This window comes from Crassostrea angulata, chromosome 4 (genome assembly GCF_025612915.1).
Source record: "Crassostrea angulata isolate pt1a10 chromosome 4, ASM2561291v2, whole genome shotgun sequence".
In the NCBI taxonomy this organism is placed as follows: Eukaryota; Metazoa; Mollusca; class Bivalvia; order Ostreida; family Ostreidae; genus Magallana; species Magallana angulata.
The window spans coordinates 50,062,675-50,087,009 of record NC_069114.1 but is presented as its reverse complement, the minus strand read 5'-3'; the positions used below and the strand labels follow the sequence as shown (position 1 = coordinate 50,087,009).

Below are 24,335 nucleotides of genomic sequence, written 5' to 3'. Positions count from 1 at the left end.
TAAAAATATCTCCACCAAATTTTTTGTACAACCTTTTCGCTTTTCTATAATTCTGTCGAGCATTCTTACAGTCCCGAGTAAACCATGGTTTCTTATATTTGACATTGAATGTTTCACTTGTATTTGTAAGAACTGGCTTTCTACCGAATACATTTTTGGCACTTTCGACCAGTACATCACTAATCTTTTCAACAATATTATCAATAAATTCTAGTGATATGTTTTCAAGCATAGTGTTACTTAGTTCATTTTCTAATGATTTTACAATATCTACGTTATCTTCTATATCGTTATGATATACTTCAACTTTTTCGAGATTCCATTGTTTAGCAATTTCTTGTGTTGACTTTTGTTGATATATGGATTCAGTGCTGTGCTGTCTTTCAAGTGCCAATACTATCTCTATAGGGTTATGAACATAAGATAAAAATGAGGAAAAAGGTAATATTCTCACATTGTGTACATATCTTAAAAACTCAGTGTTTGAAATACAATAATCTACGACACTTAATTGATTGTTTACATGTAAACTCACCATTTTGGTCACCCATGGATCTACCATTAAGTATTATAATGTTACAATGTTTACAAATATCAATAAGTTTTTTTCCATAGCAGTTAACAATGTTATCTTTAGATTTCCTTTCTATGGAAAAACCATATTTTTCAATTGCTTCTAGGTCTATTTGATCAACAGCCCAATCAAAATTACTGTTATTGTCAGCACTGTTACAAAAATGTGATAGAGAATCATCAACATCAATAAAATCTCTAATGTGGATACTCTACTATTAAAGTCACCTAAGTTAAAAATCTCATTCTCAATATCGTCAAAAATTTCAACTGATGAAAATCTGGAGTTTGATGGCGGTATATAAACAGTTCCCAGATACCACGAAAAAAGTAATTCGTTAAACAAGATAACTAAGTCGTTATTAAAAGATAATAAACTTGTTACAATAAAATAGTTGTTAGTTATAATGAAAACTAACTCGTTATAACAATACACTTATTTGATTATAATGAGTTAATTTAAGTTTTGTTAATTTAAAATTGAAAATTAAAATTGAGCCTAATCGACTTTCGGCGTACACCTTAAATAAATCGAAAACAAATTTAATAGACTGCGTATATTGATTTTGTCACGGTCTGTTTTCTAGATATTGATTTATACTTCACAGCCGTTTAATACGGAAACGTATAAGCGCCTCTTGACGTTGTGTTAAACCTTCAAGTGGCAAAATAAAATTGGTTTCATCTTACTATAAAATGAATATGATGAACAAGTCAGTATATATTTCGGATGTTTAGCCGCTCATTTCAAGCTTTTGACTTTGATTAAATTGTGAATTTGTTGCATTACTGCATATGATTATTTTCACAAATATTTATAATCAGAATTAATTATGTTCAAATGATACAATTTGTAAGGCTTTTTCGTCCACAGTTTGAGATGGTTTCTGTTTGTAAACAAGGAGTGTCAAATTAAGTTAGCAGTCTATAGTTTCCGGAACAATTTAACCCTATCATAAAACACCATAATATAAAGCTGTATGCATACCTGAATGTTTTAATAGCCATAAAGTTTAAATTTCAGACAGTAAAAACCGGATAAAAAGAAACTGAAACCTCTTAGTTGGATGTCATTTAACTATCATTATTTGATGGCAAAAAAAACCCTGCATAATAGTAGTATAATCTACGATCTACAAAGAATGCAGTTTCTGAAAAAGTAAAATATATAATAACTGACATAAAAAGGGTTTTACATCTGTCATAGAAGTACAATTGAAATCGATACAATCCGGGAAAAATTCAAGGTTTGCTCCTTGAAACTTACTCTATTTTTACCTGATGAAATTAACAAAAACGAACTTCTAGAGGAGATTGATAATGGTAAATGTTTACATCTTTTCTTCATTCGAAAATACTTGGGACACCTCATACAATTTTTCAATGTTAGATACGTATATTTTTCATGTCGTTTGCATTGCAAAATCCCCGTAGACTTTTAATTTTTGGTTGTGTGTTGAAACCTTAAGGATTAGGGAGGGGGCGTTTCAAAACAGAAAATCTGAAGTGTTTTAATTCTAACTGATAAACTTAGTTTGGACACACAGGCATTGATGATTATCAAAATATTCAGCAAAATGTTGTGGAAGCAGAAACTTGGGACAGAGTAAAGTGAGCATTTTAAGTCATAGGTCATTAAGGTTATTAAATTTTATCGGCATAGTTTATATGCTTCAATGAAGTGTGAAATTGCAATATTCGACTTTAATAGATAAAAGCGCTTAAGTCTTAATAAAAACATATCAAAGAATTGTCACTAAATAGAGATTGTTGTCATAATTAAATTGCTAAACTTTTAATCATTCATATTTGACCAAACAAATGAGATAATATTGCGTTTAAACGCAACATCACGAGGCAGCTATGCGTTTCCGTAGTTTAAAGTCCTTCAAAACAAATCATAGGTCGTTGCATTTTATAATATGTCGGCCTTTGAGAAAGAATTAGGTGAGGATTTCCTCAGTTGTGTTTTATGTCGCAAATTACTCAGGGATCCGAGACTTTTGCCGTGCCTGCATTCAGTATGTACTTCATGTGCCAACTCACGGTTGAGAAAAAGTGGTGAGTGTATAAGCTGTCCTATATGTGAAGACGTGGAAGTCATATCGAGTATTGAAAATACTTTTCTAAATCACTGGTTAAAGAATGTCATAGATATCATTGATATAACGCAAAACTCTAAAGGAAAATTCTGTTCTTTTTGTAAGTTGAAAGGCAGAAAGCAAGAAGCTGTTGCTACATGCTTAACATGCCTTGAACTTTTATGCAAAACGTGTTGGGAAAGTCGACACACATTTACAACTTTGACAAAAGATCATCATGTGGTGTCTATTGAAGAAGTGCAAACTGGTCGTTATCATTCGGAGATAAGATCAAATCAAAAAATACATTGTTCTGATCACAATAATGAGTATTACAAATTCTTTTGCAAGACCTGTGATGTTCCAATATGTCGAGATTGCACAGTATTGCAACACAGATCACATGCCCACATTTCATCAAAAGACGCTTTGAAGCATATTGAATTACAGAAGGAAATTGAGCGCGTTGAAAAGGGTATATTTCATTTGAAGATTCTACAATCTAAACTAGATAAACAATCGAAAGATTCTGAAAATTGCGAAGAAAATTTGAGAATCCAAATTGAGACAACCTGTAACAGCATGATAAATAAAATCAGTGCTCAGAGGAGATCATTAGAAAGAAGTTTGACCCAGTCGCTCAAAAATCCTAAGGAAAAAATAAAAATGAAAACTGAAATTATGCAAAAGAAAAACAGATTGGCGGAAAGAACCATTTCTTTTTGTAAATGCTTGCTTAAAAATGGAACAGACTTTGAAATACTGAGTATGCAGTCTTTGATCGTTAATAAATTAAAACAAAGTTCTGTAATAATTGAGAAATTCTCAACTTCTGATCATAGGATAGCAATACCACAATTATCTACAAATTGGAGGGAACCGGAATTGAAATTAGTATTTGAAAATGAATTAAATGACTCGGAGAAGGAAAATTTACCTACAGAAACAAAGGACGTATACAAACAGGCAGAGGATAAAGTTAGTAAAGTTGACATGTTTCTAAATGAAAACGCTGATGTTGGTATACAGTGTAACCTCATAGGACACAATGGATTCCAGATTAATGAAGACGTGACATCGTATGGCGTTGTCATCGAGTGTTCCTTAATAACAAACCGCAGTCTATCAAATATTTGTCAACGACCTAAGATTAGCAGTGTTTCATGGAAAGATAATGACTCTTTTATTGTTGTTGACCAATGTAATAACACTCTGCATTCATGTTCGATGGAATTTTCTGGAAAAAGTGTTGAATTAGATAACTGTGTTGATTCTACAGTAACAAGTTGGTGCATTGCAATAAGAAAAGGTTCTGCGGAAGTTGTTGTTTTAAGTCTCAAATTTAAGCACAAGCACTGTATCCCGAATGTGTCTGTAATGTTTGCTAATTCAACACAATCAATCAATCTCGCCTGCATGTCGAAATCCATAATATCAATCTACTCAGGAGACATAGGAAATGTAAGACGAATGACGTGTACTGATAATCAAGGAGAGACAATTCAGTTTAGACAGGCACGTTTTGGTTGCATCCTTTCCACCGGCGAGTTTGCCCTGTCGGATATAAACAAAGACTTCGTTTACATGTTTGATAAAAACGCCCGATTGTTCCGCAAGGAATTTTGTTTTCCTGGATCAATTACCCCTGACAAAGATGACCTGATCTACATTGCCGATTTCTACGAACATCGAGTCATTGTGACAAATTTTGAAGGATCCCTCAGGAACACAATTAGTTTGCTACCTCATGTGTCTCATCCAAGAAGCATCTCCATCAGTTCTGATCACAAGCTTGCTGTTGCTTTTGAAAATAGTGTTTCTTTGTTTCAACTTGATGTCAGACAGTTTTCAATTCGTTAGAAATGTTAAATGATTAATTTTTATTGGGGTTTTTTTTAAATGAAGTAACTCCTGAAATTCGAAGCACAAACTTGTGGCATTTCTATTTCTATAAGTATTGGTTTTTTTCTCTGAAATAAAGCAGTTTAACTAGGATGTTGTACGTACTACAAGTGTAATTGCTAAAAAAGAGTACAGCTACTGTACCCTAAAAAAATATTTTTAATACACCTGTTAGCATGGATCAGTTAGAAATTGTATGCGCAACTTGTTATGTTATCATTTTGATTTTACAGTCGACATATCATATAGTATCAGCTATTTGTAATAGAAGCTATGTAATTACATACAGGTAAACTTTTGGTTTTTTAAATCATATTAATAACAATGTGAGGTGAAGACCATTGATTAACTTTCATCTTATAATTTCATTGCTAATAATCATCATTGTAAATGTAACTAGTTGGATTACTAACAAATACATCTGTTGGTCAGAATCTGCTGTTAAGGTCAAGTTGAAATACTTTGAATATTTATTTTTCTATCACATTTTGTCAGGCTCATGAATACAGTACCGATCAGACCTAATCTAACAGAAAAAGAAAAAAGACCCATACTAAATCCTGGGTTTACATTCTGGGATTAACCTGTGCTTATTTTCGGGTTAGCAGTAAACCCCTTAAAGCAGACGCTATATGTGCATTTGGAATATACAAGGGACAGAAATTACAGGTAGCAAGATGGTAAGATAAAAGACGGGACTGCTTCACACTTCCGTGCGTGAAGTAAACCGGACCCAAATTATACCCAGAGTCGACGCAAATTATAAGAAAAAAACAGACCCAGAGTAAAACCCAAGTAAACCCCGAAAATAAACATGAGGTTATGTTGGGGTCTGCTCTGGTGTTCGGTTGGGTCTAATCAGTAGTGTACGAAAAGCTATTCTGAAAATTTCAACATTTTGAAACGCAAAATAAAAGAGGATTAAGTTGGACTGCTTAAAAAACTCGCACATTTCACGTTGGCAAATGGGCGCCTGTCAAATAACAATAGTAGAACAGGTTACTTTTATCTATGTCCGTTTCATCTCCATTAATGCCAATGAAAGTATCTTAACGAAAAGTATATAAACTATATTCATCTTATTATCCACAGGACCAGATCGAGGTCCGTGAATACAGAAGAATAATGAAGGAACTTCAAAACAAAAAACGAAAGGTTTTAAATGACAATAGCGTATGAGCTCAACAAGAACATCAAATTTATAAAAATACTTAATAAGAATGCAGGTTTCCTTTACGATTTTCTAAAAGCAATACCATGTTTAAAATTCTAACAACAAACTTGCTGGTTTTTTTAAAACCAGTGTTACTCTTGTTCAACTAATTTAAGTGTAAAAATATGAAATAGATATATAAATAACTTCAATAAATATTTTGCCTTCTTGTTTCAAATACAAGTGTGAAATCCACACTTGTATTGGAAACAAAGATGGTAAAATATTTACAACAAAATGGATAGAATATTGTAAACGTCTTTAATTCCACGTGTCTAAATTTGGACTTGGTTTTTTTTTGTGTTTTTTTTAAAGAAAAAAAAAGATTCCATTATTCTAATGTACCAAGAACGTTTTACATTCTTCAGGCCTCACTAAGTGACTAGATAATGTACCGCATGGTGCTTAGATAACGTAATATTTGTATTCACTACCATTGTTTGAATTTCTTATATCCTGATTCGATTCTATCTGATAAAGGGGAAAACATCTTCACCTAAATCCGGTGTGTAACTTATCGAATAATCTTTCTTCTTTATACCTACGGTAAACAAAAACTAGACAAGACGGCTTTAAGTTAAAACTTCTAGTATTTTTTCTGTTCATAAAATCTCACAGGTTGTGTTTCTTTACACTTGCAAAGCTTTTCACCATCAGTGGAAATATCTAAAAGATTTTATTCAATTCATTTTAAAATTGCGTAAGTCAATAAAAGTCTGTTTTTGCACAATGACTAAGTAGAGCATGTCGGTTCGGTAACCCGACAGTAAGTTATCAAAGTTATAGCTGTAATCAGGAAATCCTATACCCGCGACCTGTTACGTCCACTGCATACACACTCAATACCGGCGTATCCAGACTTCCTACTGGGCTGTATGAACAAGGATAATTCCTCGGTAACCGCAGAGGGGCCGTTGAGGTTTAAGTCGAGAGGTCACGATTCTTTAGACAATGAATTATTGGATCCTTTCCGTCCTTTTCCTGCCTCACGTGTTCGCCCTTTCCCTCGTGGGTCAGGAATTTGTAGGGAAATGTCTGTACTACCAGACCACCGTCAACCCGAAACCATTTGTTACTCAATGAGTACTCCTTTATTATCTTTGAACTTTGAACCTTTCTTTGGTTTTCTATAGAAATGAAAACATTCCTTTTGTAGTTAAGAAATATATAGCACTGCAACACACCTTTTCTTTGCATTATTCCAAAATAAATAGTTTTGGTTTTTTGACAAATTTCTAAAATTGGTCATATTTTCGTTTTCCCTTTTAAAAACAATGAAATAAAGTAAAATGACTTCAATATATTTTACATGCAGTCATTTATAATGCACTTATATTGTCGGGTATACTTTTTGATACATATGTGATCTTTTTTCATTCAGTGATTTAATTGCATATATCTTAATTAGATGTAAATCAAACTGTGTTCAAACTAGGTGTAAAAAATCTACTGTGCATACTTCATGGCTTGATTTTAATATTTGTTATCATGGATTAGATAGCATTTTGTAAAGTATATTTCGCCAATTTAGAGTTATCATTATGTGTGCATTTAACAAGCCTTTAATATCTGTGATGATTTATTATTGTCATGTTTTCGTCGTTTTATTGCCTTACATGTCATCCTCTTTCCGCAATTTCAATCTCTTCCTTTAGTGTATTCCAGTAACAGCGTTTCTTCATTTTTTAAAACCATTTTCGTGATATGACATAATGGCCATTAACGCATTAATTATATAACTACAAGCACCTAAGGATTTTAACCGTCTAGCTAACTTTATTAGTAGTGATACTTTTAGCGTTTTTATCGGTATTTCATCTGAATACTATGGTGGCATTGATCTGCCACCACTTGTCAGATAATTATGTTAACTTGTCAGATCTTTATGTTGACTTGTCAGAAAATAACCATAGTGACTAGAGACTAAATATTTTGTTGTCAAAGCGTGTTAGTGCCACTAACTGCTATCTGACAAGTTTACATAATCATCTGACAAGTCGACATAAAGATCTGACAAGTCAACATAATTATCTGACAGAAAAAATAATATGGCCACTAGTTTAAAGAAAATTATCATTCATATTGTAAGTCGACTTGTCAGATAATGATGTTGACTTGTCAGATGTTATGTCGTCTTGTCAAATATTTATGTCGACTTTGTCAAATAATTATATCGACTTAAAAGATGATTATGTCGACTTGTCAGATCCTTATGTCGACTTGTCAGAAAATATTATTTCAAATGGATGGCACAAATTGGGCGTGAAAAGGTTAAAGTGTTGAATTCTTATAAAACACGTGAATAAGTGACAAGTCGACTTAAAGAACTGACAAGTGAACATAATTATCTGACAAGTCGACATCAAGATCTGACAAGTCGACATAATTATCTGACAAGTGGTGGCAGATCTATGCCACCATAGAATACTATTGGTGTTCCTATCTTCATCTCATCTGCAGGAGAAAGAACTGTACCTCGCTCTGGGAGAGTTTCCGTGACGCCATTGCTTTCCAGCCGACATGTCACGTGCCGAGGGAAAGGTTTACTCAGTTTGTTAGAGACAGTCAGCACGCCATAGAAAGGGACAAGGTGCCACTACTACTCATAGAGCTATTTTATAGTACCAAAATCTTGCATTGTAAACTTTCCTACAATTCACAAAGCTTGATAAACTGAACAAGATAAAACCTAAAGACAGCCGAAAATAACTATTTGTACATGAAACTTAGAGACACAGCATTACAGAACTTTATGAAACCAAGAGACACAGCATACGCAGCTTTATGAAATTAAAAGACCGAACGCTTATTTAAGAAGGTCTTTCCAACAAAAATCAAACATTTGTAAAGAAGAAGTATCTTCATTTCATATCTTATCACAGAGCTTCCACTTAATGTCGTCATTTGATTTAATCCACTTAGTTCGTGTTCTGGGAACATGTGTATGATATTGTGATGAGGTACTCAAAAAGAGGGAGAAAGACCTTCTCAATCGCCGACACCCTTACAGGTGAATATATGACTACCTTTATGACGCAACTCCTTATACGTCGTCAAATTGATCTCTATCACTTAAACATTCCAACATATGGGAATAGACGATCTGCATTAAAGATTTATTCATATATAAACTCTCATACAGAGCGAACATGTTAAAGATATAATTTGACCTTCTTAACAGCCTGACAACTTAAATCTTTAGAATTTTTTTTTTTAAAGCTTTGCTCAAACAGTCTCACATTCACAGAAGATCTCAAATCAGAAAACATTCAGGAGGACAGACAGTTCGATAGAAATTCCTATCAAAATAGAACCTTTTTAGTGAGAAAAAAAACTCATAAGGCATATAAAACCATGTTTTTGTTTCTAATGAATTTTATCAATAGGTTTCCTTGGCGATACGAAGTTTTGCGGAAGCAACAGTTCTGCCGATGGCGTAGAGCAGGACCGCAGCAAGTGTCCCGGATATGATCAGACGCCGGAATGTCCGTGGTCGGCCGAGGCTGCTTTTTGGACGGAAGCTTCCGATTTTGTAAATATATTTGTGTTATATGTCCCATAGAGCATTATTGTAAAACATTGGTAAATATGATCTGATTTTAACAGAAAAGAAGATAGTTCACAAAATTGTTCCTCAACCCAATTTTCAAGTTTATATCTTTTGATGAAATTTTCTTTCATATATAAAGGTGAAATTTAATACAAATTCTCTTTAGTTTTCCAAGTCGGCTTATGGGGATATAGAACTTATGATGAATGCCCTCTGAAACACACCTCTCACCAATGATTCGTAAGTAACTAGTTATAATTTCCGAAACACGTATCTTACTAATACGTAAGTTAAGTAAGTTATGAGTCCTTCTCACCAAAGATTCGTTAGTTATTTGTTATAAAATCTGAAATCGTGTAGATACAAATATATTGTGTGTTATAAAAGAATGTTTCTTATCAATGAATCCTATACTATTGATATCTGAACAATGATATATAAGTTGATAATCCTCCTTAAGTTATTTACATAAATCTTAATCAAGCCCTACGAGTTATAACCAATCAATGATATCCCATTAATATCTTAAGATTCCGAATCTTTTTCTCTCCGATAATGATGTTGATGGTGATTTTCTTTAATTTGGAATTACAGATACTTCAGTCGATTTGAGTTGCCAAACCTTAAGGGTCCAAACGTGACATCTCTTCGTGTTTTCTTTGCCCTGAACTCCGCCTTACCGCCGAGGTTTGATTCGAACACGTTTTAAACATAACCTATTTTAAGTTTAAAATACAGATTGATTCTGTGAGGTGTAAATTCAGAATTATCTGTGTATAATCATGAAAAAAAAATTGTAGAGAGACTTGTTCAGGCTCATCGGTAGAACTGGTTAAAAGAACACTCGCCAAACAAGGGGTCACGAACGTAACTTGCGAAGTTAATCCAAGGTGAGTGTTACGATTAAAATTCTCTAGAATAGAGAAGTTTAATTACATTCGTCTATTTATTTTATATATGCATTATACATATCGAAATCTCTTTTTTCCAGTGCACTAAAGTTTCAGTTTTGTTCAGAGGATCCGAGGTTACCTTTCTGTACTAAGGATTGTGATACTAGCGACACGTGGTCTGTTCATTGTCAAGTGAACACCTTGTGTTTTGCCATTGTCTTCTGTAAAATGATATTCGTAATACAGTATTATTAGTCTATTTGATTCAATATCAACATTATCTTCCAACTGGAAGAAACCGGAATTGAAATAATTTTTTCGAAATGAGTTAAATGCGTTGAAAAAACGAAATTTTAACAATAAAAATAAAAAACACGGACATATAAATTCATATCAAAGGTCAAGAATCAGTCATCAGTCGTGAAACTGTGGTTTCATCAATATTAGTTGAATTCCAATTTTCCTGGATTTCATTATAAAGTTGATCCACAAAATTAAGTGTTCATTGAAGTGCAATTTCTATTAACATTTTGTATTGAAAGGGTCAATGTCAACGAATTTACGTATCCATGAAACTGTGATTTTCACTTTATCCATGAAAATTGTTACCCTTGAATATTAATGAACCACAGTATCATTTGTTGTTGACAAATGTAATTACATTTGACATTTGTGTTCTTTGCCGTTTTCTGGAAGTTACATTAATTGGAAAACTTAAAGGATTAACCTGTTGGTGTACCAGTATTGCTAGAGAACAGAGTCTTCAGAAGTCATTAATTCGGACTACGACTGGAAGCACAAGTGTGGTACTCCTAATGTGTCCATGATGTTTGATGATTCATCACAATTAATCGATCAGCTAATCAACATGGGACAAAAGGGAATGTAAAACGAATGACATGTATTGATATACAAGTAGGGACAATTCAATAAGGCTGGATCCAAATTGGCTGCATCCTTTCCATCGGAGAGTTTGTTCTGATTTTAACAAAGACTTTGCTTACATTATAGCATTGAATGATTTATTTTTGACGTCGTCGTGTCAATAACTGCCGTCAGGTGAGCAGACAAATTGAATAACGCGCATTAGCGCGTTATGATAATTTGTCTGCTCACCTGACGGCAGTTATTGACACGACGACGTCAAAAATAAATCATTCAATGCTTATATTTACATTCCCTTACTGAAGAAATCAATTGTATACTGAAATATATCGATATAAAGTGAAGACCATGGATGGAGTAAATTAGTAACAGCAAGAACAGCTAATTTGTAATACCGGTTTAAAATGGTTTTCACAGAGACCGTTGAGATGAGATCGACGAGCATGAAAATATAATCCATGAAAAATAACTATTGAAATGTTGCTTTTAACAATAAAGTCAACTGTTTTGTTGAATAATTAAAAATGGTGTTTTGACAACGTTTATGAAATACATTTTTTAACCGATTACATAGAAATCACTGTTTGAGAACTACTTATGTAAATTACATGTACATTCATACGCAGTGAATATGTGTTGCATTTAGAGGCATTTAAACATCACGGAATTTAATTGAAAAACACAGTAGAATGTAAATATTTTCAATTAAAACGCCAGATTGTTTTCTTAGATGAAATGCTACTAACAAAAATGACCTGATCAACATTGCTGATTTCTACGAACATCGTGTCATTGTGACAAATTTTGAAGGATCCCTCAGAAACACAATTAGTTTGTTACCTCATGTGTCTCATCCAAGAAGCATGTCCATCTGTTCTGATTGCGAACTAGCTGTTGCTTTTGGGGGGGGGGAAGTATTTTTTCACCTAAAGTAGTCCAAGTGTTGCACTACGTCACAACCAGATTTTACAATATTCGACTTTTACATTTTAAATATCTGGTATTGATTTTGCTCTTTGTCGCCATTGTAAACGTTGTCGATTATTAAAAAAATTAGAACGGTACAGTGTTTTATGTAGTGAATGAGAGATAAAAATGATTGAAGTTAATACAAACTCGATTATGTACAATGAAAAATAAAAAACGACATTTAGTAGGATCAAAATACACCGATTGACAATGATGTCAGGTATGTTTCATTACACAACCTTATGAAACATATATATATATTTTGTATAACTGTCTGAAGAACCGACATGGCTAAAAGCGCAAACAGTAAACAATTTATTTAATTTGGACTGTCGCATTCTGTTTTATTTATTTAAGTATTTTTTGCTGTACCAAGGCTTTATTTATCCACACACACACACACACACACACACACACACACACACACATATATATATATATATATATATATATATATATATATATATATATATATATATATATATATATATATATATATATATATATATATATAAAGACAATATTATTTCCAACATTGGAATATTCATATGTTGTATCATTTCATTAGTATAATTATAGCGTAATGACACCACTTTGTGTTATTAACAATTGCATATATAATATACCGTTTAGGAAAATCTTTAAATACGCTGTAAACGATCGGATTGTCGTAAATCGCTAGCATCACACAGATCCCCGATATATGATTTACAAAGCTTAACCATTATCAGACCTATGATTGCATTGTCTTTGTTTTGTTTGACAAGTGGATACCTCCTCACATTTTGTTTCTTTTTTTTTTTACTCAAACCAGTAAGATTTTAGAGACAGAAACTTTTTGTTATTTAATTAATCGTTTATTAACTAATGTTTGAACTTTCCAAGATTGTTGACAGACTAAGCAGAAAAATATAACAAAGAAATATTTTTCAATTTCGATTCAGGTTTCACTTTGATTTGAGCTTATGGCCAAAAGAAATCTGTCAACATATTAATTATTTTACTAAATCTTTTTTTTTAGGAAATAATCACCATTTATGTAGGTTTGAATCAATAAGAACAGTAAAATACAAAAACTGACACCTGCATCGCATTTTTCAGTACGGCATTCTGATATGTCAGGCCCTTTAAGCGTACTTACTTACAACAATTTGGGCAAAAATATTAATGTAATTGCTTATAACAAATGTTTATACTCTATTTTATTCACTCGGTTTTAATTTACCTAAAAAAAAAAATTTTAAAAAGAAAATAGGGAACGTTTTGCAAAAATATTATCGTCAAATTTTTTTCAATAGCATACACATTTCTAAGAGGTGATAGCAAAATGACTCGCGGGTAAACATATAATTTTCTGAAGTAAATGTATTGTTGGAATGCATATCTACATTGTATAATTTAAAACAAGGTTTATTATATGATTGAGCCCATTTATTGCCATGTATAGGACTACCTTAATGTCTGAAATCTGAAATGCTTGAGCATTGAATAGATATTTAATTTATTTAAGATATCTTGAAACAATTTGCCCACATTTTAACTAATCAAGCGCGATTGACGTAAATATGGGTTTAATTCATTCACTGATACACATCATTAATAGATACCACTTATATACAGGGGGAAATTGCAGTTTATATAAAGTAATACAGATAACTTGAAAACGGAAAAATAGATATTTACTTTGAGGCAAAATGGTCAACAAATTTCCCATCAGAGTTGTCTTAACATTTATGTATCTGATAATCACGCAAAAGAGGGTGACGTTGTCTTAACATATCCACAACAATCCAGTCCTTGGAATTAACAACAGCATATGTGTTTAACATGTGCATGTAAAGAATTGTCTACTACTCTTTTCTGTTGACACCAATATCCAAATAAAAATTAAAAATCGTTTCTTTTATTAAAAAAAATTAATTTAAAAAAAAAAAAAAACTATGCAGGAAAATACAAGACATTAGACCAAACTTTTAAAATTCCAAACAAACAAATACATATGACTTTTTGGAAAGGGTCTGTCATCCGCCATGTATAACTGTTTTGTCGTTATGTCTTACAAAATACACCCCAATCAATAAATTAATATCATCAATATCAAATGACATATCAAATTTATTACTTTAATCTCTATTCCTGCTGAGTAGTGTTGATTTTTCCTTTGTACCTTGAACACGGAGATAACACCACTTTTTACCCCTGGTTAATGTATGCTATTTAGGATAACCTGATATATGAGTCTGCATTAGGAAATCATATATTTTGTAAAATTTCTATCTTCAAAGGACAACTAAACGGTAAGTTCCATTACTAAAAGAACATACACTTCTACCTATATTCATCTTTCTTACTTTGCGAAGGAAAACTTTAAGGTACTGAGTTGGTAAATCAAATCAAACAAGTTTTACGTATAATGCGCAGCGTGTACTAAATTTGTAACATTCTATTTTCTAGATACTGGTTTTCATTTCACAACAATCCTTAATATCCGCTTTCTCAACAAGGTTAAGGACCTAGTATTTTTCACAATGTCAGTTTTAGCGAAAGAATTGGGTGATGATTTTCTAAGTTGCGTTTTATGTCAGGAATTGCTTAAAGATCCAAGACTTTTGCCCTGCCTGCATTCCATTTGTAATGCATGTGCAAGTTTCCGGCTGGATAAAAGTGATAAGTTCATTACTTGCCCGATTTGTGAAGACATGGTGACCATTTGGAATGTCGAAAATACATATCTAAATCCCTGGTTAAAGAATATCATAAGTGTTATCAAAATAACTCAAAACTCTGAAGGGAAATTCTGTTCTTTTTGTGAGTTGAAAGGTGGAAATCAAGAAGCTGTTGCAACATGCCTGACATGCTTTGACCTTTTATGCAAAACGTGCTGGGAAAGTCGACACACATTTACAACTTTGACAAAAGAACATCATGTGGTGTCTATTGAAGAAGCGCAGAGTGGATGTTATGATTCAGAGATAAGATCAAATCAAACTATTTGTTGTTCTGTCCACAAAAATGAGTATTACAAATTCTTTTGCAAGACCTGTGATGTCCCAATATGTCGAGATTGCACAGTTTTACAACACAGATCACACGACCACATTTCACCAAAAGACGCCCTAAAACATTCTGAACTGTGTTTACAGAAAGAAATAGACCGCGTTGAAAAGGGTATCAATCAACTGAAGATACAACAATCTGAACTTGATAAACAAGCGAATGATTCTGAAAACTGTGAAGAAAATTTAAGAATTCAAATTGAGACAACCTGTAACAGCATGATAAATAAAATCAGTGCTCAAAGGAGATCATTGGAAAAAAGTTTGACTCAGTCGCTTAAAAACCCTAAGGAAAAAACAAAATTAAAAACCGAACTGGCGAAAAACAAAATAAGACTACTCGAAAGGACCACATCGTTTTGTAAATTCTTGCTTAAATATGGAACAGACTTTGAAATACTGAGTCTGCAAAGTTTGGTTATGAGAAGGGTTAAACATACTTCAGTTAAATTTGATCAGTTCCCATCTTCAGAGTACAGAGTAACAATGCCAAGGTTATCTACAAGTTGGAAGGAACCGGATTTTAGATTGATTTTTGAAAATGGACTTAATACAGTGGAAAACGAAACATTACCAATGGAAACAAAAAGCGTACAGACAGATGAAGAAGAAAAGAACAAAACTGTAATGGGTATATCTCAAAGTGAAAATATTGATATTGGTATACAGTGCAACATCATAGAGCACGATATACTAAAGGGGGATAAAGCCGTACAAACTTGCCTGTATAGCGATATGGTTATACAATGTTCTTTGCTAGCAACTCGTTGCTTTGTTAATTTACACCAAACTCCAAAAATCAGTTGTTTATCATGGATGACTAATGACTCTTTTATTGCTGTTGACCAGTGTAATAGCAGTGTAAATCTGTGCTTTTTGGCGTTTTCTGGAAATGGTATGGTATTGGAAAACTGCATTGACTCAACAGTAACTAGCTGGTGTATAGCAGTAAGAACAGGGTCTTCAGAAATAATTGTTTTGGACCACAATTGGAGCAAAAAGAATTGTGTATCTAATGTATCTGTCTTATTCGCTACTCCGCCACTTTCGATTCTCCTTGCCTGTACTACAAATTACGCCATTTCAGTCTTTTCGCATGGTATGACACTTTTAAAAAGGCTGGAGTTTACTGATACAAAAGGAAATCCCTTAGTTTTAAAAGATCCACGATTCGGTTGTATCTTTTCCTCAGGTAAATTTGCAGTGTCAGACTTTGACAATGACTTTGTTTTCATATTTGACGAAAACGCCCGATTGTTCCGCAAAGAATTCTGTTTTCCCGGTCCAATTGCCACTGACAAAGATGACCTGATCTACATTGCTGATTTTTACGAACATCGTATCATTGTGACAAATTTTGAAGGATCCCTCAGGAACACAATTACGTTGTTACCACATGTGTCTCATCCAAGAAGTATCTCCATCAGTTCTGACCACAAACTTGCTGTTGCTTTTAGAAACAGCGTTGCCTTATTTCAACTCAAGATTGAAAACGTTTCATGAAAACCAAATCTTACAGTAGTTTAAGACATACTCGTAAGGAAATAATATGAAATTAATGACTTCAGGACTCATACTTGTATTGGAAACAAGTTATCACAGAATTAAGAACATAATAATCTGAATGCATATTACAAAACATTTAAAACTTATTGTACATTACATATATTACACTGACTTTGTTTTTAATGCTTCATTGATATTTACTATAAAATAGACCGAATTAGACCGAACTTGATATTTTGTGCTTAGTTCCGGGTGAATAGCTTGTAATCTTAACTCTTGAATAATTAGTAGTATCAAGTTTTTAGCATTTATTTTAAGTGATCTATCCACAGGCTTTCCTAATTATGTGTGAAACCAGTTTAGAATACTATGTTAGTTTAGTCCATTTTTTAATGAATAGTCCTTTCAAATGCAATAATTTAACTGCTCTGCTTCATGGACATCATGTCATAATGCATTTAGTAAGGTGAAAATGCTAAATTACTAAATAAAATCAACACTGATATAGAAAGTCAATTTCAACTAGGCCCAGAAAAATATTTCAGGTAATTTCGCTTATCTCCATTTTTTGAGAAATCATTACTTGATTATTTGCTTTTATAAATTTATTATTTTTTATAAAACTAGGTTGCACACCTGATTTCCAAAAGAAAGGAGATGGGTGAATAAGGCGCGTAAAATGCCCATACACAGTCAGACAAGCTACCGAAAAACTAAAATATCTGATTTTTTTTTTAAAATCATTTAAAACAATATACATTTACCATATCATTGATTTTTAACATGTCCAACACTTGGAGTATGTTGACTCAGACAGGCATATACGTATCAAAACCTGCAAATAGTGTCATTTTCTTATATAGAGTGGGTCTGTGCTCCATATTTTTCTCATAGTGTAAAGAAGGTCTGTTGGAAAACAAACCAATTTCCATCAACAAAAACGTGGAGAGATGTCCCACTATACATTAAAAATATCATTTTGTATCCCAACAATTGAACGTTTTAAAAAAATAATACAAGTCCATAAATTCGTGGTCAAAGTCACACATAATATCTAAACCGCCTACTTTGTTGTGTCTTAATGGCTCAGCGGTTAGAGTACCTGACATAAGCTAACATTATATATCTAAGGTTTTTGTATGTTATGGGTTCGATACCGCAAAATATTTCTGGCAATATTTTTTTTCTTATCTTTTGTTAATTATATTATAAACTGAATATAGTTAGAAATTGTGCTTTTGCAAACTTGTATTATAATATATTTGAATAGAATAAATTGGGGAAAAATAAATTCAAAATTGTATTTCACTACTAAACCGGATGGGCATATGCGCCATCTTATTCCCCCATCTTCTTTCTTGCATCAGAAAAAGTTACTTTTTATGTCATCTGTTATTTATCATAGTATTCAGACACATATATAAAAATACAATTGCGTACATTGTTATTGCAACTTTAATACAAATCTTACACAAAACCATTTACATTTGCTAGTCATCTCGGCTACTTAGAACAGTTTTTATTAGCATTTATTAATATAACATTACAATTGTTATTTACAGCTGTTTTCTAACATACTAGTATATAACATATAGTATCTAACATACTAGTATATAAACAATTTTAGAACGATTGTTGAACAATACAACATGAAATGCATTCAGCTGTAAAGAATATTGGTCAAAATGCTGTCTTGTGAATTATTGCCCAATTTGTATTTTATATTGATGTATTTTATAAGTTAAAGATCAATAAACAAAAAAGATCAATAAATAAAATAACATTTGTTTATATTAGGTTATTCACCAACTGTTTTGCCTCATCTATCCTTTTAAAAATTAACCCCAAAAATATAAATTCATATGGGTAGCATTTCTATTCTTAACATTATATCATCAACTTTTTTGTTTCTTACTGTGAGGGGAATTTACTGAACAGTTTTTTACAATGTTAAAATCTGTATTTTGTTTTCTAATATCATTCAGTAAGTAGCTCTGGAAGCCCTATGAACTTTTTATAAATTTCATCATGAAACATTTTTGAGTTGGGTTTTTTAAAGAATCCATTATATTTATGTAACAAGGAAGTTAAAAATGCTTTAGGGCTCATTGAGTGTCTACACAATGTGCTGCACGACGCTTAGATAACGTAATATTTGTATTTACTACCATTGTTTGAATTTTTCCTATCCTGATTCCATTCAATCAGATAAGGGGGGAAATATCTCCACCTAAATCCTGCAAATGTAACTTATCGAAAAATCTTTCTTATTTATACCTTCGGTAAACAAACACTAGACAAGATGGTTTAAGTTAAAGCCATACATATTTATCTACTAGCATTTTTTCTGTTCATAAAATCTCATAGGTTATGGTTATTAACAATTGCATATTGAAGCTTTTCATCATCTAAAGAATTTATTTCAATTCATTTTAAAATTGCGTACGTTACAAGTCAATAAAAGTCTTCTGCTTTTGCACAATGGCTAAGTAGAGCATGTCAGTGCGGTAACCCGACAGCAAGTTATCAAAGTTAAATCTGTAATCAGAAATCCTTTACCCGCGACCTGTTACGACCACTGCATACACACTCAGTACCGGCGTATCCAGACTTCCTACTGCGCTGTATGAACAAGGATAATTCCTCGGTAACCAGCCTTACACTGGAGCCGTTGAGGTTTAAGTCGAGAGAGGTCACGATTCTTTAGACAATGAATTATTGGATCCTTTCCGTCCTTTTCTTGCCTCACGTGTTCGCCCTTTCCCTCGTGGATCAGGAATTTGTAGGGAAATGTCTGTACTACCAGACCACCATCAACCCGCAGCCATTTGTTACTCAGTGAGTACTCCTTTATTATCTTTGAACGTAGAACCTTTCTATAGCTTTCTATATAAACGAAGTCGTTCCTTTTATTATAAACAAATGAATAGCACTGCAACATGCCATTTCTTTGCATTGTGCCAAATAAATAGTTTCGGTTTTTTGGTAAATTTCTAAAAAGTATCATCATTTTCGTTTTCACTTTTAAAAACAATGAAATAAAGTAAAATAACTTCAATATATTTTACATGCAGTCATTTATAATGCACTTATATTGTCGGGTATACTTTTTGATACAATATGTTACCTTATTTCCTTCAGTGATTTAATTGCATATATCTTTATTAAATGTAAATCAAACTGTGCTCAAACTAGGTGAAAAAAAAAATCTACTGTGCATACTTTGTGGCTTGTCTTTAATATTTGTTATCATAGATCAAATAGCAAAGGAAAAGTATATTTCACCAGTGTAGAGTTACCATCGTGTGCGCATTTAACAAACCTTTGATATTTGGGATGATTTATTGCCTTTTTAAGACAAGACTTACATGTTATCGTCTTTACCCAATTTAAACTCTTCCTTTGGTGTATTCCAGTAACAGCTTTTTTCGTTTTTTAACCATTTTCGTGATGTGACACGATGGCCATTAACGCATTGATAATATAACTACAAGCACCTAAAGATTTTAACCGTCTACCTAACTATATTCGTAGTGATACTTTCAGCGTTTTTATCGGTATTTCATCTTAATACTATTGGTGTTCCTATCTTCATCTCATCTGCAGGAGAAAGAACTGTACCTTGCTCTGGGAGAGTTTCCGTGACGCCATTGCTTACCAGCCGGCATGTCACGTGCCGAGGGAAAGGTTTACTCAGTTTGTTAGAGACAGTCAGCACGCCATAGCAAGGGACAAGGTGCCACTACTACTCATAGAGCTATTATATAGTACCAAAATCTTACATTGTAAACTTTCCTACAATTCACAAAGCTTGATAAACTGAACTACATGAAACCTAAAGACACAGCCTAAAATAACTATTTGTACATGAAACTTAGAGACACAGCATAACAGAACTTTATGAAAACAAAAGACAGAGCATACGCAGCTTTATGAAATTCAAAGACTGAACGCTTATTTAAGGTTTTGCCAACAAATATCAAACATATTGAGGGAAGAAATATATTCATTTTATATCGTATCACAGAGCTTTCACTTAATGTCGTCTTTTGATTTAATTCCCTTAGTTCGTTTTCTGGGAAAATGTGTATGATATTGTGATGAGGTACTCAAACAGAGGGAGAAGGACCTTCTCAATCGCCGACACCCTTACAGGTGAATACATGACCTCGTCTATGACGCAACTACTTATACGTCGTCAAATGTACCTCTATCACTTAAAAATTGCAAAACATTGGTATAGACGATCTGCATTAACGATATATATATATATATATATATATATATATATATATATATATATATATATATATATATATATATATATATATATATATATATATATATATAACCCTATATATATAACTACATGTAATACATTTAGAAGCTAAAAACAATTGTTCAAATAGTATCACATCCACAGAAGATATTAAAGCAGAAAACTTCAGGAGGACGGATATATTACGATAAAAATTCCTATCAAAATAGAACTGTTGTTGAGTGAAAAAAGAGCTCAGAAGGCATAAATCCCTGTTTCTAGTTTCAAGAATTTTATCTTTAGGTTTCCTTGGCGATACTAAGTTTTGTGGAAGCAACAGTTCTGCTGATGGCGTAGAACAGGACCGCAGCAAGTGTCCCGGATATGACCAGACGCCGGAATGTCCGTGGTCGGCCGAGGCTGCTTTTTGGACGGAAGCTTCCGATTATGTAAATATATTTGTGTTATATATCCCATAAAGGATTATTGTACAACATAGGTAAATATGATCTGACTTTAACAGAAAACAAGATAATTCACAAAATTGTTCCTCAACCCAATTTTCAAGTTATCTTTTGATGAAATTTTCTTTCATATATAAATGTGAAATTTAATACAAATTTTCTTCAGTTTTCCAAGTCGGCTTATGGGGATATAGAACTTATGCTGAATGCCCGCTCAAACACACCTCTCACCAATGATTCGTAAGTCACTAGTTATAACTTCTGAAACACGTATCTTACCAATACGTAAGTTATGAGTCCTTCTCACCAAAGATTCGTTAGTTATTTGTTATAAAATCTGAAACACGTTTCGTGTAGATGCAAATATATTGTGGGTTATAAAACGTTCTTATCAATGACTTCTATACTATTGATATCTGAACAATGATATGTAAGTTGATAATCCTCCTTAAGTTATTTACATAAATCTTAATCAAGCCCTACGAATTATAACCAATCAATGATATCCCATTAATATCTTTAATTTGGAATTACAGATACTTCAGTCGATTTGAGTTGCCAAACCTTAAGGGTCCAAACGTGACATCTCTTCGTGTTCTCTTTGCCCTGAACTCCGCCTTACCGCCGAGGTTTGATTCGAACACGTTTTAAACATAACCTATTTTAAGTTTAAAACACAGATTGATTCTGTGAGGTGTAAATTCAGAATTATCTGTGTATAATCATGAGAAAATTTTTGTAGAGAGACTTGTTCAGGCTCATCAGTAGAACTGGTTAAAAGAACACTTGCACAACAAGGGGTCACGAACGTAACTTGCGAGGTTAATCCAAGGTGAGTTTTACAATTCTATTCTATTGAATAAAGAAGTTAAATTACATTTGTCTATTCATTCTATATACGCATTATACATACTGAATTCTCTTTTTTTCCAGTTCACTAAAGTTTCAGTTTTGTTCAGAGGATCCGAGGTTACCTTTCTGTACTAAGGATTGTGATTCTAGTAGCACGTGGTCTGTTCATGGTCACGTCATCACCTTGTGTTTTGCCATTGTCTTCTGTAAAATGCTATTCCTAATTTAGTATCATTAGTCTATTTGATTCAATATCAACATTATCTACTAATTGGAAGAGACCGGAAAAAATGAAATAATACTTCGAAATGAGTTAAATGCGTTTAAAAAAAACCAAAATTTTAACAATAAAAACAAAAAGCACACAGACATATGAATTCATATCAAAGGTCAAGAATCAGTCGAATACTGTGGTTTCATCAATGTTCGTTAAATTCCAATTCTTTGGATTTCGTTATAAAGTTGATCCACAAAAATAAGTGTTCATTGAAGTGCAATTTTTATTAACATTTTGTATTGATATGGTCATTGGCCACGAATTTACGTATCCTTGAAACTGTGAGTTTCACTTTATCCACGAAAATTGATACCCTTGAATATTAATAAAACCACAGTATTATTTGTTGTTGACAAATGTTATTACAGTTTACATTTGTGTTCTTTGCCGTTTTCTGGAAATTACATTAATTGGAAAGCTTAAAGGATTTTACATTGGCCAGTTGGTGTACTAGTATTGCTAAAGAACAGAGTCTTCAGAAGTCATTTATTCGGACCGCGACTGGAAGCACAAGTGTGGTACTCTTAATGTGTCCATAATGTTTGATGATTCATCACAATCGATCAGCCAATCAATCTTGCCTGCATTTCGAAATATCCATAATATTAATCTACACAGGTGACAAAAGGGAATGTAAAAAGAATGACATGCATTGATATACAAGTAAAACAAATTCAGTGGATCCGATTTGGTTGCATTCTTTTCACCGGAGAGTTTGTCCTGACTTTAACAAAGGCTTTATTTACATCTTCAGTTAACACGCCAGATTATTCTCTTAAATAAGATGTTGCTTACAAAGATGACCTGACATACATTGCTCATTTCTACGAACATCGTGTCATTGTGACAAATTTTGAAGGATCCCTCAGAAACACAATTACTTTGTTACCTCATGTGTCTCATCCAAGAAGTATCTCAATCAGTTCTGACCACAAACTAGCTGTTGCTTTTGAAAAAAAAGTATTTTTTTTCACCTGAAGTAATCCAAGTATTGCACTACGTCACAACCAGATTTTACAATATTCGATTTTTACATTTTAAATATCTGGTATAGAATATTTTGCTCTTTGTCGCCATTGTAACTAATGTTGATTATAAAAAAAATAAATAGTACAGTGTTTTATGTAGTGAATGAGAGATAAAATGATTGAAGTTAAGTACAAACCCGATTATGTACAATGAAAAATAAAAAACGACATTTAGTAGGATCAAAATACACCGATTAACAAAGATGTCAGGTATGCTTCATAACACAACCATATGAAAACTATATGTATAGTTGTTAGCTATATATATATATGTATATATATATATATATATATATATATATATATATATATATATATATATATATATATATATATATATATATATAAAACATTTGAATATTGATTTGTGGTATCATTTAATTCGTATAATCATAGCGTAATGACACTTACCACTTTGTGTGATTAACAAATGCATAATATACCGTTTAGGGAAAAATCTTTAAATAAGTTGTAAACGATCGCATTGTCGTAAATTCTAGCATCACACAGATCCCCGATATGTGATTTACAAAGCTTTATCATAACCAGACATATGATTGCATTGTCTTTGTTTTGTTTGACAAGTGGATGCCTCCTACCATTTTTTTTTCCTTTCTTATACTAAAACCAGTTAAATTGTAGAGACATAAGCTATTTGGTATTTAATTAATCGTTTATTAACTAATGTTTCAAGATTCCAACATTGTTGACACACTAAGCAAAAAATTATAACAAAGAAAGATTTTTGAATTTTAATTCAGGGATTACTTTGATTTGAGCTTTAATTTACCAAAAAAAATAATTATTTGAAAAAGAAAATAGGGAACG

At 32.5% G+C, this 24,335-nt stretch overlaps 3 protein-coding genes and 1 pseudogene across 3 annotated transcripts; all 4 read left to right on the top strand.

Annotated features, from left to right (window-relative positions):
• Window positions 1-2,482: 2,482 nt before the first annotated feature.
• Window positions 2,483-5,763, top strand: LOC128181118 (E3 ubiquitin-protein ligase TRIM56-like). The gene has a single exon (XM_052849389.1). It carries the CDS (start codon window positions 2,496-2,498, stop codon window positions 4,512-4,514), a length of 2,019 nt encoding a protein of 672 aa, XP_052705349.1. The 5' UTR covers window positions 2,483-2,495; the 3' UTR covers window positions 4,515-5,763.
• Window positions 5,764-6,472: 709 nt separating this feature from the next.
• LOC128181120 (ADP-ribosyl cyclase/cyclic ADP-ribose hydrolase-like) lies at window positions 6,473-11,209 on the top strand (annotated as a pseudogene).
• A 3,078-nt stretch (window positions 11,210-14,287) lies between these two features.
• Window positions 14,288-17,660, top strand: LOC128181117 (E3 ubiquitin-protein ligase TRIM56-like). The gene is made up of 2 exons (XM_052849388.1): window positions 14,288-14,363; window positions 14,521-17,660. The coding sequence occupies exon 2, from the start codon at window positions 14,595-14,597 to the stop codon at window positions 16,623-16,625; it is 2,031 nt and encodes a 676-aa protein (XP_052705348.1). The 5' UTR covers window positions 14,288-14,363; window positions 14,521-14,594; the 3' UTR covers window positions 16,626-17,660.
• Window positions 17,661-19,183: 1,523 nt separating this feature from the next.
• LOC128181121 (ADP-ribosyl cyclase/cyclic ADP-ribose hydrolase 2-like) lies at window positions 19,184-23,599 on the top strand. The gene is made up of 8 exons (XM_052849391.1): window positions 19,184-19,466; window positions 20,235-20,364; window positions 20,696-20,783; window positions 21,190-21,335; window positions 21,517-21,590; window positions 21,887-21,979; window positions 22,093-22,182; window positions 22,284-23,599. Exons 1-8 carry the CDS (start codon window positions 19,339-19,341, stop codon window positions 22,429-22,431), a joined length of 897 nt encoding a protein of 298 aa, XP_052705351.1. The 5' UTR covers window positions 19,184-19,338; the 3' UTR covers window positions 22,432-23,599.
• Window positions 23,600-24,335: the final 736 nt, after the last annotated feature.

Bases quoted from the DNA above. Each gene is read 5' to 3' on its own strand.
- LOC128181117 (XM_052849388.1), top strand. From the start codon at position 14,595: ATGTCAGTTTTAGCGAAAGAATTGGGTGATGATTTTCTAAGTTGCGTT.
- LOC128181118 (XM_052849389.1), top strand. From the start codon at position 2,496: ATGTCGGCCTTTGAGAAAGAATTAGGTGAGGATTTCCTCAGTTGTGTT.
- LOC128181121 (XM_052849391.1), top strand. From the start codon at position 19,339: ATGAATTATTGGATCCTTTCCGTCCTTTTCTTGCCTCACGTGTTCGCC. The intron at 19,467-20,234 runs GTGAGTACTCCT...TCTCATCTGCAG, and splicing joins CCGCAGCCATTTGTTACTCA to GAGAAAGAACTGTACCTTGC. The intron at 21,980-22,092 runs GTTTGATTCGAA...AAATTTTTGTAG, and splicing joins AACTCCGCCTTACCGCCGAG to AGAGACTTGTTCAGGCTCAT.